This window comes from Silurus meridionalis, chromosome 28 (genome assembly GCF_014805685.1).
Source record: "Silurus meridionalis isolate SWU-2019-XX chromosome 28, ASM1480568v1, whole genome shotgun sequence".
NCBI classification, from domain to species: domain Eukaryota; kingdom Metazoa; phylum Chordata; class Actinopteri; order Siluriformes; family Siluridae; genus Silurus; species Silurus meridionalis.
The window spans coordinates 9,498,969-9,513,711 of NC_060911.1; the positions used below are offsets into that span (position 1 = coordinate 9,498,969).

The 14,743-nt window shown below is 37.0% G+C and overlaps 1 protein-coding gene across 1 annotated transcript in view; it reads right to left on the bottom strand.

The window, feature by feature from the left end:
* Window positions 1-1,065: 1,065 nt before the first annotated feature.
* Window positions 1,066-14,743, bottom strand: part of rbpms (RNA binding protein, mRNA processing factor) — a 30,667-nt gene continuing 16,989 nt past the window's right edge. The window contains exons 5-9 of the mRNA XM_046842756.1: window positions 13,112-13,262; window positions 11,591-11,718; window positions 9,439-9,502; window positions 4,400-4,567; window positions 1,066-4,103 (exon numbers count right to left, since the gene is read on the bottom strand). Coding sequence (XP_046698712.1) covers window positions 9,446-9,502; window positions 11,591-11,718; window positions 13,112-13,262 — 336 coding nt within the window. The 3' untranslated portion in view covers window positions 1,066-4,103; window positions 4,400-4,567; window positions 9,439-9,445. The remainder of the gene's footprint in view (window positions 4,104-4,399; window positions 4,568-9,438; window positions 9,503-11,590; window positions 11,719-13,111; window positions 13,263-14,743) is intronic.

A 14,743-nucleotide genomic window follows, 5' to 3' on the forward strand; every position in this document is an offset into this window, starting at 1 on the left:
CTTTAATAGTGTTGTAATGGTTTAAAAGCATGGAAAAAGGCCAGTTTTTCCCATGTACACACACACACACACACACACACACACACACACACACACACTATATTTAGCAATATTTAATTGCTAAAATGCACATCTCTTAAATGCACATCTGACACAACAAGAAAAAAGACATAGGTTCAATTGTATTCATTTCTATCCATCCCATAATGATTTGCAGCAGAGGTTCCATGGGGAGTCACATGACCAGGAAGTGGGACTTTGGCACGATGAGACTGGTGCCTTATGATCCCTTGTTAGTGGCTCTTTCACGACTTCTTCTTCTCACTCTTTTTCTCTTTTTTCAGCACTGAGAGAGCCGAGTGACTGCTTTCTTTTCCCATCTTGCTCTCCTGCACTTTTTGGAGCACACACACATACACACACACACACACACACAGACCCCAAGGCGCTCACAACGAATCATAAGACATCATCCTCATTCTGTCAAAGTCATGTGACTCCCAGTGGAACTCGGGACTGGCATGCATGCTGCAAAGCATTATGGGATGGATGAAAGAAAATTGAACTTTTGTTCTGTCATTTAAGAAGTGTTTTCTCTATTTGTGGTGTGTGTGTGTGCGTAGCTAAAAAATGAAAGGGAGTGAGAAGGAAAGGCAAAAGTGCACAGTGACGCCAAAAAGCAGTCATACTTAGTACAAAAAAAGGGGTGGGTGGTAAACAAGGATATGATAATGAGATGGAGAGTAAAAAGGCTAACAAAAAAAAAAGAATAAAAAACCCCACAAAAAACAGGGAACAGAGATAAAGGTGAGTGAGGGAGAGGAAAAAGAAAGAGTATTGGATGAAAGATGCTTGGGTGAGATGATCAGACTGGAAGATGAGATGAAAGGGAGAATGAGAAAGCATGAGAAAAGGTGTGAAGGAGAGAAAGGTGAAAAAGATGGCTGCATTATCACACCTCCACAGGAGAAAACCAAGGGGAGAAAGAAGTGAGAAGAATCAGGTGGTGGAGTTTTCATGTCCACAGTTGTGTGCTTGTTAAAAAAAAAAGCTTTTGAACTTACACACGTATATAAAAATCTTTATTTCAGACAAAGATGTTTTATACAGCATCTGCTGGCAAAAACACACCACACGATTGGGTAACATTTTATCTAATATCATACAGACACTGGAGTGAATGAAGAAAATAACAAACATGCTGCAGTCCTACACACACACACACACACACACACACACACACACACACACACACACACACACACACACAGAATCCACAGTTTTGTATGTCCAGCTCACAGTTTCTGAGCACCTTCTTAAAAACATAAGAGTGTAAAGAAAACTGACACTATGGTCAAATTTAAGTCTGGCTACTGAAGTAAAGTCGCACCAGAACAAAGAAATCTAAATATAAAACTTTCAAAACACCAGAAACAGAGTTAAGTCGAATGCTGCTTTCAAAATTACTCCAAGTTTGTGCAAATGAGTTCGAGGTTGAGGTTTACGATGTGGTGAATGTTTTTAGTCAGAAAGGAAACTGGCAACATGGACATTTTTGTGTCATCACTGTAGCAACAAGAAGTCAAAAAGACATTCATATTGTTGGTAATCGTCACAACTCGGAATGTCAGCGCTTATTAAAAGGTCAGGTTTACGACACTGTGCTGGCTTTCAAGTGTGTTTAAGTTGTAATGATATTTCTGACAAAACTTGAAAGCAGGATCTGGCAAATAAGTTGCTCTGGGGTAAATGACACACAGACACACATTACATGTCACTGTGGGTAAAGTCTGGAAACAATAGATTTTGCTTTGTTTTCCATTTCAAAGTTATAAAAATGTTTAAATATCGTTATACTTTATAATGTTACAATTTTACTTTTGGATCACATACATACATACAAAAGAGCACATATTTCATTTTCAACTATAATCATGAGAACTATTAGTAATAAAGAATATTTACAAGTTTTCCCAGACATGTGACACGTCACATAAAGATAAATATATATACCCCATTTTACCCCCCTAATTGTATGTTACTTTTGTCCTCGTAGTCTTACCGTACTTCAGTAGTTGTGATTCTTATTACTGTAATTCGTATTACTAAACATTCATGAATATTGTCAACTGATGATTACACAGCAATGGCAAATGCTGCAAACCTTTTAATTTCTTTAATAGGGAGTGTTTGAATTTTTGTTGCAAAAATGAAAAGAAAAAAAACCCCTTTCATAATATTAAAAAAGAGGAAAATCATCACTATAGATCTAGAGACCTGAGGATCATACATCATCTGCACAGTGTATGTCTTTCAATATATTTAGGTTTAAAATAAATATTTTAATATAGCTGTTGTATACTTGCCAATTCTGATTGACAGTCTGTATTGGTATCACAGGAAAATGTATTATTTGGTTCATTTAACTTCAAGAAATTGAAAATTTAAATCAACCTCCCTTCACATCTCAGTCTATATAGATGAGGTGTTTAGCGGCGTTTCTATGGATGGTATAATAGATACTTTGTGTATTGCAATGTAACCGGTCAGCACATGTACATATTTTGTAAGTCTTTGGTTTTGAAATAAATGATATGTACTATTATTATCATTATTAGTATTATTATTGTTAAACAGGAAGTCGTTTTATGAGAAATCTTCATTATGATTGTCTTTGGCAGCTGGAATGAAGCAGAAAAGTAAAACTTCTTGAAATCTGACACACACACACACACACACATACACACACACACACACAAACACACACTTAAAACATTCACCTGATTATAAAAATACTTCTGTATTTGTCTTCAAAATGTCTAAAAATGTACAGCATCTTGGCTCTGATAACATCATGCTTCAAATTAATCGCAGTTTGCTAATTATAATCAGTGTAAATAGCAACAACAACGGTAATATAGGTTATAAAGATAATATTGATTAATACACAACCACAACATTTAAATAGAAGGAGTGACGCACTGTCTGCATCCTGAACACACACACACACACACACACACACTACTCGTTTTTTTTGTAACTCATTTTTCAAACTAAGCATTTCACATGAAATGTGAAGTGACTTAAGTAATGTTTAACATTGAATGTTTAATAAATTGAGAAACATATGAAATGTATTATGGAAAAGTTAGCTTTAAATTGCTTAGTGAATCAAAAGATTCTCATTGTTGTAGTGTTAAATGAATTGACACATTTTGAGAGATTATTTTATATTACTGAAATATAAATCTAATTAATCTAAACCTTCAAATCTTTGTCTATTTACACACTTTCTGCACACAACATAATCATGTTTTAGCACTGTCTCTGTGTCTCGTATCTATAGACTTTATGGTTTTACAATGCAGTTGAGCCTGTCTTCACTGAAGCATTTAAAGTCGTATTAGGAACTTAAAGCACCCAAACAATAAACTCTGCTTTCTGTTTGTTTGTTTTTTAATATTTTTGGGTAAAGGCTATAATAGAGATTGAACTCCTTCTAAAACCCTCAAATGGCAATTTAGGGTTGTGTTACCTTTTGAAATGATGAACTTAAGATTTTAGTATACAATACCTTAATCTTAATAAATTAAGTGAACAGAACTATGGGATTTACTTCCTGGCACACGTACAATCCTTCTTTAAAACAGTAAAAAACAGAATGGCACAGACTGTAGTCTGCCTAGGCTGCCTCTGGAGGCTGCCTCATCTTTCAATTTGGAATATGGCTTTAGTGACAATACTGTGCATTGCTTATCTGTAAAATGTGACTAAATATACAGACAAAGAAAAGAAAGATGAAAACGAACAAAGTGATGATGAATTTAGAACACAGTATAGGAAAAAAGACAGAACGAGAAAGAGAATATATCTTAGATAGTACTATACAGTTTGATTGATTATGGGACAATGCTTTACTGAATCGTGTGCAGAGAGAGAGAGAGAGAGAGAGAGAGAGAGAGAGAGAGAGAGATGCAAGCCTGTGTGTACTCCTTCCATAAAAGTGTCAGTGGTGTAACAGTAGAAAAAAGGGGAGAGGAATGTGTGATGGAGGCAGAGCTGGTCTTGATTTGCTTTCTAAACCCAGGGGAAGAGGTGGTGACCTGGTGGAATAAAGGAGAAAGAAAGTGATAGAGAGAGAGAGAAAAAGAGAGAGAAAAAGAAAATGAGAGACCACAAGTAATTTCATACTACAAATTCACACTTGTTCTTTTCCTCCTCTTCTTTTACTATTTCTTCATTCTCTTGGTCCTTGCTATCTTGCTTTTTACATGTTGCTCTTTTGTTTTCTTTTTCTCTCCATTTTTTGTATTCTCATGAAAATCAGAGTATATTCACATAGCACATAAATTTTAATATGTATTCTGAAGTGTGTAGGTGAGTCAGGAATTGTCTTTACCTGTGGTCCATGACCAAGGAAGGAGAGTCTGGAGGTCCTGGTTGGGATTTTGTGACTGGAGAGAGAGAGAGAAAGAGAGGGAGAGATCCACAAAAAGTAAGAGAGAGAAAGAGGGCTGAGGGGGTAGCAGCTCAAGGCCATCCATAGCCACCATCACACATAAGGAACCTGTAAATAAAAAATAATAATTAAAAAAGAATTCACTTACGCACAACAGCAAGAATTTGTTAAACAATGAGAATGTTTTTCTCCTAATACTCAGTGCTTGTGTTTACAAGCAAGTGATGGAAATTCACCAAGAAAAGAGCGAGGGCGAAAAATAATCAATAACACACTATAGCAGTGCTTTAAATCAGTGTTCACACTGGGAATCTCACTGATGTATGGAGGTTTATCAGTCCGGGGATTTTGTACCAGACTTGTTGATACACTCATATTTAACTCTGAACACCTTTTATACTCGGCAGGAGACATTTGATTTTTATCTTAATGCAAGGGGCAGAGCTGGGAGACGCCACTGCAATTTGAGTGAAAATGCTGCTACACTACAAAACAGTTTAGAGAAAACACAATTGGGGTTTGTTCTCTACTCGGTCCATAGAGTGAATTTAGCAACTGATTTTTACAAGCGTTGAGTTCATTCGCAGCTGAGGCAATATCTCCGCTTGACGTTTTTGTTTGGGAACAAGCTCTGAAAAAGCCCGGTGGCTTCTGCTCTTTCACAACTTCTTCAAACGCCTAAATATATGACCCCACTTTCTGCAACAGCAATGCATTCCCAAGTAAGCCGGATCGTGACTCATTAAGAGACAAGGAATGATTGCTGTTGATATGTAAAGCCAATGGATGTGGTCAAGCTGATTTGCTCCTGTCCCAAGATGTTACTCACGTTGCAGTGAGAAATCATCATGCATCCTGCTCCATTGACCAGTTCAGGTCTCTATCAATGTCTGGGCTGCTTCAACTAGCAAAATCACAGAGTGCACTTCTTTATAGTATGTTGATGAGGTACGTCTACCTTGTAGCTACACCCCTTTCATTCTTTTTTTTTTAGCTACACCCACTGCATACATAAATAGTTAACTAAATGCAAAGCTTCGATAGCGTATTGTTCAAAAATTAAACCTTTTGTTTCACACACCACAATAGATGTTATATAGAAGCTTGCCATTTGTGTTTATTTTAATTACTTGTGTTGATGAAGAATTATTTCTGCACACACTTTTCTCTGCAACTACATTTTAAACAATATTTCAATAAAAGGAGTGTCTGATTTGAATAAATTTCAGTGGGTTTCCATGCAATCGAGCCAGAATAGGAATCATGGGACATGTTTTGGATACATACTCAAGAATAATGAACAAAGAAGTGGGTGAATGCACCAGGGTTTGAGATGTTTTTATAAATTACAACAGCATGAAGTGGGGCTAGACTGCATGTTTACTTAGTGCAAATGTCAGTGTATCATGTCAAACAATCCAATCCTGATTTAGGAGCTGACTCCTGAACATAAAAGGCAAGGTTAGCAACATTAATCCTGAGAAAAATCACTGGCTTTTTGCCTATGACTACACTCACACACACACACACACACACACAAACACGCAGACTCACACACACAGCTGCCTATAGCCTGAAACTTGAGCAAAAGAACAAAGAAAGCATAGAAACAGCACTTCCTTATGAGTGAACCTCAGCTGTGGATAATACCTCCTGTTGACACACACACACACACATACACACACACACACACACACACACACACACACACACACACACACACACTTCTAACCTCCCTCTCCGTGGTAAAGGCAATGCAGGGATTTAAATGTAATTGCTTAGTTAGTCAGGCCGAAAATCATTGCACACATGCGCACACACACAAACACACACACACACACACACACACACACACACACACACGTGATTTCTTGCTACCTCAATGTACAGTTCAAAGGGCATGATAATGTCTAACTGCATTAAAGTGTGTGTGTGTATGCGTGTGTGTAAAAAACATTCAAAAGACAATAAAATGTAATGTAAAACATTAGCCACTTCTTTGCAAACTTCAAAATAACACTAGATTATTGTCTGCCTTACTTTCAACTGTACAAGTTAACCTATGGGAGGGATTTGGGAAGTGAACTTCAGCAAGGAAATATTCTACGTGCCAAAGATGGCACCGTGTTACTTCAGTCAGAAGATGACATGACATTACATTTGCATTTACAGCATTTGGTGAACTCACTCATTTGGCTCACTAAATTGAGATTCAAGCAAATTCACGTCAAGCCATGTATCCAGATATTCTGGCCTTATAGTGTATGCATTCTACCATGGTATTTAATAAATACTAAATTGTTATCGTGAAGGTTTGTTTCAGCAGCATTTTTAGCCATTTTGCATTATGAAGGGAACAATGTCAGTTACTACAGACAGTTTTATGTAGGCGAACATGGAGTTATTCTGTAATTATTCATAATACCATAATAATACCATACATAACACCCTACCATTTATATCCTATTAGAACAGAATGAGCCGAACGTCTCTAAGGTCAGTGTACATCTGAAACTCCACTCCTATTCACTTGCTCCCAAAAGGCCGCCTAGATTAAGCTTGTTTATTCCACCAACGTGGTGGCAAGCTGTCTTCCCCTCGCTGAGATTTCCTGTCTCTTACAAATGTCGACTGGCTTGTCATAAAAAAAAGAGGAAAAAAAGGGCTAAAAATAACACCTGAAGAATGTATAAATGATTACAGCAAACATCCTTTTGGGTTTATTTGGAAGATAATTAAAGGTCTCCCCCCCAAAAAAAATTATAAATGTTACAGCTGTAGTTCCCCTGTTTGGAATAAAGCTGCATCGCCAACTCAGTATTCCCAAAATAAACAATAAACTCCATCAGACTATTTATAAAAGCGATCACATGCGAGGGTGCAATTGTCAACTCTGAAAAGGTCAGAGCTGCGACACGACCACAAGGCGAGCAGGGAAAATAGCACAAAAGAGAATAACAACAGCAAACAACGGAAAACGCTATTCTCGATAACATCATACTTAATGTTTTGGTAATTAGTAGATACAAGAAGAACAAAATACAGATCAATGTTAAAATGTACTTAGTGTACTCAGAGGATATTGTTGAAAGCCAAGAAGACTAAGAAGCTTGTGTAGAACTTTCAATGTATAAATTGAAAAAGTTTTTATATGATGGAAAACCTCATTATGGGGCCTGTGATGTTGAGCTTGGCATTTCCCAATTCCTAATGGATAAGAAATTGTGTTTGGACTCTTCAATGGCACAACAGAAGAAGATTCACCCTAAGATTGTGACTTCAAATCCTGATGATGTCCAAAAGAGATTAATTTGCCATGCTCTCTGTGTAGGAAGGTTGTTATATTCTCTCTCCCCCTTCCCATCACAGTTATACCAGCAAATCATGAGGTTAATCAGTATAGCCCTTTCTTCTGAGAAAGTAACATCGCCCCATAGCACAGCATGAGCAGCAGTTTGTGGTTTGCTGGGTTCACAAGCCTCAAAGGAAGCCTGCTTTTACCTCCCTGGTTGGTATCAGGGGAAAGATGACCGATGTCTGGGAATTAGCGGTTTTCCCATGGAAAATGCCCCCCAAAAAGAAATTAAATTACATTAGACATTGGAAAGTGAACAAGTTTAGAAGCACTATACTGTGAACTGTTCAATTAAAAATCTGTGTTTTTCAAAGGAGATTGTGGATTTTGTTGTGGAACTCAATTAATGGAAGTTTGGTGTTGTAGATTTTTTCTAATGACTCTTTGTTCTAGTTGTACACCACTATGACACATTTTATGGCTTGTTTACTGAAATGAGATTCATAGTGTGGTGATTAATTCTGTTGAAAACCCAGCAACAGAAAAAATCCCTAATTGCAAGTTCAAGGCTAGACAAACAAGAATTGCAAAACATCATGGATTCAACACACAACCATGAAATCCTACAAATCAGACCCAAGTATAAATTCGGAAGAAGTTCCATGATTGGGAAATTTCACAGATTACTGTTATCCTGAAAGTATTATAAGAACTGACATCTGTAGATTTATCACCATTAATTTAAATGGGATTTGCTATGAAGAAAGATATACCATCTTTGATTCATGTAGGCTTAAATGGCAAATTAGAAAGAAAACTATTAAACAAACCAAAATATCCATAAGGTAAAAAAAAAAAAAAAAAAAAACTGTAAACAATTTATGCATAATTTCTGTAAATAAAATTATACAGATTTCAATATTGTGAAAAAATTGCTTTTTGGAATGTTTTTGTAGATTTTACATGGTTTATACCATTAAGGCCTGTAAGGTGCACCTTTCTGGGAACCAGGATGTAGTTAAAGCCAATGATGATTGTACATGGCAGCACTTTTATGGGTGGTGCCAATAATCTGTAGGCCGAGGAAGTCAGAAGTTTATATGCATATTCTCAGAGGAAACTGTGACTCCTGATCAGTGGTAAGATTGCTGATGTGCAGAACTCTATTAGGAAGGTTTTTTGGTGCTTAGTTCCTCAAAAATGGGCCAGTTTAGTGGATCCTCTGTATCACACTAAGCTTTATCCAGCCAGCTATAGCCTCTGGCAAACAGGAAGTTCCGTCTAAATACGCCCTAATGTGACCTGGAGTGTGTGTTGATTACACAAAGAAATTAGATGGTTTATCTGATTAGGAAAAAAAGCAACTCCCTCCACAGGCACTTCTGTATTTAAAGGACTCTACACACTAGCCTGAGAATTGGTTGGAGCATGTTTGCATGTGTTTATAAGTGCATGTGTGCATTTGGCAATGGAACATAAACCCACATTTACCCATCAGACCCCTGCAGACTCTAACAAGCCCCTTCCTGTCTCCTTAAATCAGTGGGAGTGTGACTGGGTTTGTGAGTGAGAGCAAATCTCTCATGTATAGGCAGCATTAGCATGCATTTTAAACAAAATACATAGATTTGCTAGACACTGCAAATGCTTGTGTGGGTATGAGAGTGTTTTTTGTGTTACTTACACATATTTCAGCAGAACTGCCTGGACTTCCAGCCCTGAGCGTCAGCTGGAGGGAGCCAACGAATCTAAACAGGGGTTAAAAAAACATGGGGAACTTTTACATCTTCAACTAATAAATCAATTACAATGATTTGATTAACTTATCAGCGGTATGTGAGTATGCTATTGCAAACAGCTGCAAATACACACACTCATCCACACTTACACACACAACTGGACGTTTTAATCTTCTTATTCATTTCAGGTCAGAAAGGGGTGTGGGCTAATTCTTTTTGTTTTTTTCGTAAATAGGATGTGACCTCCCACACAGTTTAGATTTATTGATAAATCTGCAGTCTTGTTTCATACTTGCGTAAGTGCCATATTTTGCTAATGACCTTATTTATTATTTCACCAAAACAACATCTGTTGTCAGTCTTGTATGATCTTGGTTTGCATGCTCTATAATGCAGATCCACCTCTGCTTTGTCTCATTAATCAAGCAGGATTCAAAAAGATTAATTCATAAATCTGTCGAATATACAGAGTATACAGAAAATGTTATGTAACCGACTCCTGCTCTGGAAATTTACATATTTTAGGTCCAAAGAATGTGACCTTTCAATTGATGGATTTCAAATCAAATCTTTTCATTATTTTTTTATACTTTTTATACATATAAAGAGTTCTTTTGATTGTGTTCACAGCATTTAACAGATATCCAGAGAGACCAGAAGTGGTTGGAAGTTTCTGTCAAAAACACATCATGCTAGTACACTAGGTTGGGTACTAAGAATAATCATCCAAAACAACTTTGTAAAAAAAAGAAAAAACAACTAGTTATTGACTAGTTACTAATAAATGGCATTATATTATATAGATAAAATATATAGAGAGAAAGCAAGTACACTTTCACACATAAATTTTAATAAATTAAACTAATCATAGCCATAAGATATAAATGGATTTAGTACTCTGTTGTAATTATTAAACAATATAGTATACATTATTAAACATTTTTATTGGCTTCCACTTCTGCCTTTGTCAGCATCACCACAAGCAAATGAGCTGTTTCAGGAATGCAAGTATGTAGTAGATCAACCTTTCTGAATCTTTTCGGGTTAGCATTTACACACATCTCTATGAAAAGAAAAAGTAAATGTTACTAAAAGGACAAAAAAAAAGTCATTTGAGTTAAACCTTAGACAGAGGTAATGTGAATCTGTCATAATTTCAAAGATTACGACAGATCTCTGTCTATCCCTTATCGATATGCAGTTAGATATGATCCGACTTTAAACATAGTGACATGAATAAAGTGTGGTTTTAATAGATTGCGTAATAAACCCCCCCCACGCACATTTTTCTAATCCAAGGCTTGCATCAGAGCATGTGATTTGCAGATGTGATATGTCATCGAAGATAGAGGACAGAGGTATATTTCAAATTCTGGTGGAGGTAAAGAAAGCAGATGAGTAAAAATCTTTCATGGGGTGGTGTGAAGTGTGCAGGAACGTATGGTGAAGGGTTTGTGATTAAAGTGCTTTAGGGCATGTTATAAAACTCACCCTCTCTGGCTTCAGATTAAAATAATTAAAAATTAATATAACAATAAAAACATAATTTGTATAAATTATCTTGCAAACCAGACATAACCCAGAAACCAGACAACAATAAAATAGTACAATGTTATACACTATAAAGTGTATAATCAGAATATTCTGCACACAAAAAGGCTATAAATAAATCTTATATACATGGATGAATTTATGAATCTGTGGCATATAATTAGATTTTAGTGTTTTACACCAAATATTGGTGTCCATTTCAGCAACAAAAACCTGATGTCTGTCTGCCAACCCTGACTAGAACAGCTACAAATTAATGTCAAGCCCTGTATGTGTGAATGTGTGCATCTGTGTGTGTGTGTTTGTGAAGTGTGTAGCAACCTGAACATGTAAGCTTAGCAGGTGTGAAAGTGCTCAGTCAGAATACTCCAGTGTAATTTACAGTAGAAAGAGCATCTGTGCAAGTGTGATATAGTGCACATGCTGGGTGTAAAAAATTTTTTAAAAAAGGAGCATTTATAATCAACATTTCTAATAACAGACAAACAGAAGTGTGTACCGATTGAGTTTTTCCGGTGTACAGGTCTGTTTGTGTGAGCATGTTACCTGAGTATGTAGGGAGGAGGGGTAGGTAAAAGCAGGTGCGAGGGTATGTGATAGGTCAGCGGGATACAGGGGGTATGATGCCCACAAGTCAGGGTTGCTAGGATACAGACCGGGAACTGTGAGCTCATCTGAAAGCACAATAAGAATAAGACTGAGACTTACACACAGTGCCCTTATATGTAACATATAGCTTCATTCTTCTTGAGATTTATTGCACTATGCACACACACACACACACACACACAGAGTATGATAATAATGATTTGAATAGTGTGTTGGGTTATATAGGATACGTGTGTGTGTGTGTGTGTGTGTGTGTGTGTGTGTGTGTGTGTGTGTGTGTGTGTGTGTGTGTGCGTGCGTAGTGCAATAAATCCCACCAGTGCATGAAGATCGCAAGAAGAATAAAGATCTATAATATTTTACACACACAATAATTCAGTTTTATTCTACTAAGGATCAGCTGACATGAAGTAATCCTATCTGAGCTTACTATCAGGAACAGAATTCAGAAAGGAACACTATCCCACATTAATTACCACAATTTCTCTCTCACAGAGTGGTGTCTCATTACGGTATGTTCTCTGATAATCATTTCCTTCCAAATTTTCGCTCGGGGACTGCAAGGGGTGTCTCTATTACACTCCAGCAGATTCGAGATAAGGCTCAGTCACTTAAGAAGAACGCGGAACCAGCAAAACCCACAGCTGGAATGTGTCTGGGCGTGCGTTTCCATCTTTTCATCGCTCAGGACGTCGTATTCGTTCAAACACATGATACTTGGTTTAAGGATTTATTTTATTTTAAATCAATTTGCATCTGATAATTTCAATGTTATCATAAACGTGATTACAACAAATATAGCGATGCGCTGGGAGGTCTCTAATTAATTACCACATTAGATAAATCACGTCGAAATATTTCAGAAGTGAGAAAGGGCTGTAAACTCGAGCCTGCTTGTTACTAATCCTCGCTCAGAAACAAAAGATCGTTCAATCGACTAAATAACAAAAAAAAAAAAAGCAATCCTTGATGAAATTCATCATTAGGAAACCGAACATGGTAAACAGAAATGTGTAAGATCTTGTAAATCTTTTCAATAATAGTTGATAAGTCTTTGAGAATAAGGATCAAGTGAGGAAACGGGTGTCATAGTATCATATTCATACTATAACAAAAAAAAAATACAAACTGTTGTAACTGTATCCATCCACACGATGATTCAGCAACAATATTGTTGGTCAGTATCTTGACAACACTACAATAAATGTGAAATCATTACAGGGCAATGAAATGAATCATTGTTCTGTGTTGCTAAAGCAAAAACTAACCCACATGACCTGCATTATACAGGGTGTTTCCCAATTTCTCTCCCAATCAGACCTGCTATCTCGAACAAATTCATTGGAATGGGAACACTAATAGGCTGATTATGGGTTCTGTTTGTGGGGCCACTGATCTTATCATAAATATGTGTGTGTGTGTGTGTGTGTGTGTGTTTGTATGTGTATTGTTATTTACAAGCTTCTCGACTGATGAAGGGCGGTCCAGGGCTCTGCTGAGCTGGAGGGGGGTTGGGAGTCCCCACTAGTTTGCTCTTGGCCATCTTGGTGTTGGCTTTGGCGAACTCGAGCCGCAAAGTCTGGGGAATCTCCGGGTCAAATCGAACTCCCTTAAAAAAATAGAAGGGAAACACACATTGTTAAGCATCCAGCACTATCATTCATGCCTCTTTCATCATCAGTAGTCCCAGCAGGTCGGCTGATTATGCAACAAACTACTACATTTCTTAACAATAAGTTACAAATGTTTCAATGTCTATTTGCTCCATGTTGACTTCATGTTGTTCAGGTGTGGGTGTGGCCTGCACCCTTCCTGGCATTCTCCATACCATCAAAAGGTTGGCCACATATGACAAAAATAAACACTCAAGCCTCTTTTCCATCAGAATTGCTTACTCTGACATGAAGAACTACTAGAGGTTTAACAACAAATATTACAATTATAGCACTTTAAAATCTAAATAAAAACATACTGAAACATTCGGAAGGGTTTCTGCTACATAACCGAAGGTTCTCATTGCATCATATATTTAGCACATAAGTAGCCACTTGTAAGTTACCAGCTGATTGTATAGCATCTGACGGTGTGTTACCAGACATGCTTTATGCACTGACAGAATCTACATAAATCGTGTTGTGGCACTGAAGCGAAACAACCTTCAGTCAGTTATTTGTCATTTTCCGCAGAGTACAAAAGCTCAACTAAACCCAGTCGCTCTCTAATTGAGTAACAAACACCATTCATGATTTGTCTCTACTTTTTTCAATGCCTTTAAAAAAAAATCAGGTTTGAAAGTTGAAAGTGTCATTGCCTGTGCTGGTGCTAGCTAACAGCAAGATACATTGTCAGCCCTTTATCGACTCTTAATAAATTCCATTGCAGCAAATATCTAAAGAAAAGTCATGTACTCAGACTGAAAAAGACTTAGTCACAGACATAACACACATCAGACTGTCTCTGCAAACATTTAAGAAGAATGTTGGCCTGGTCGCTGTGGCTACCAGAGAGCTCAGAACCAATATTAGACATCTGCACCGATCAAACATGGTTAAAATAACCACATCATGTTTTTCTTTTGAATTTCAGCTAAAAAACATGAAACTGTATGGAGCATAAAACAATGGGCCACTTCAGGTTCAACAAAGAAAGAAAGAAAAGTCACCTCAGGCATTTTGAACACAAAGACAACTTAACAGAAGATCACAAACACACACACACATACAGTATACATTTTATCTCATAAGAAGGTAAAAAAACAACTTTGACAAAGACCCTACATATACACAGTCATGGGTAGAACATGGAACAAGACGGGGCAAATTTTTCTGTTGAGGTAAATGTAGCCTTAGATCCCTGTTCTTGGCTGGAAGCCGTGGTACCCAATGTAGTCTTTTGCTGTTGTATTCAAGCCACCTAAAGATTCCACATTTTGTACTTTCCTTGAAATATAATAAGATCTGCTGTAAAAAAAAATTACAGGCCTAAAGAGGGAGTATGTTGTAAATGTAGTACACGGTGTCCCACAGTTAGGAGTGTAACGGTACACATATTCCTACCCTCTTGTGTAGTGTCACTGTTTTTATATTGTTG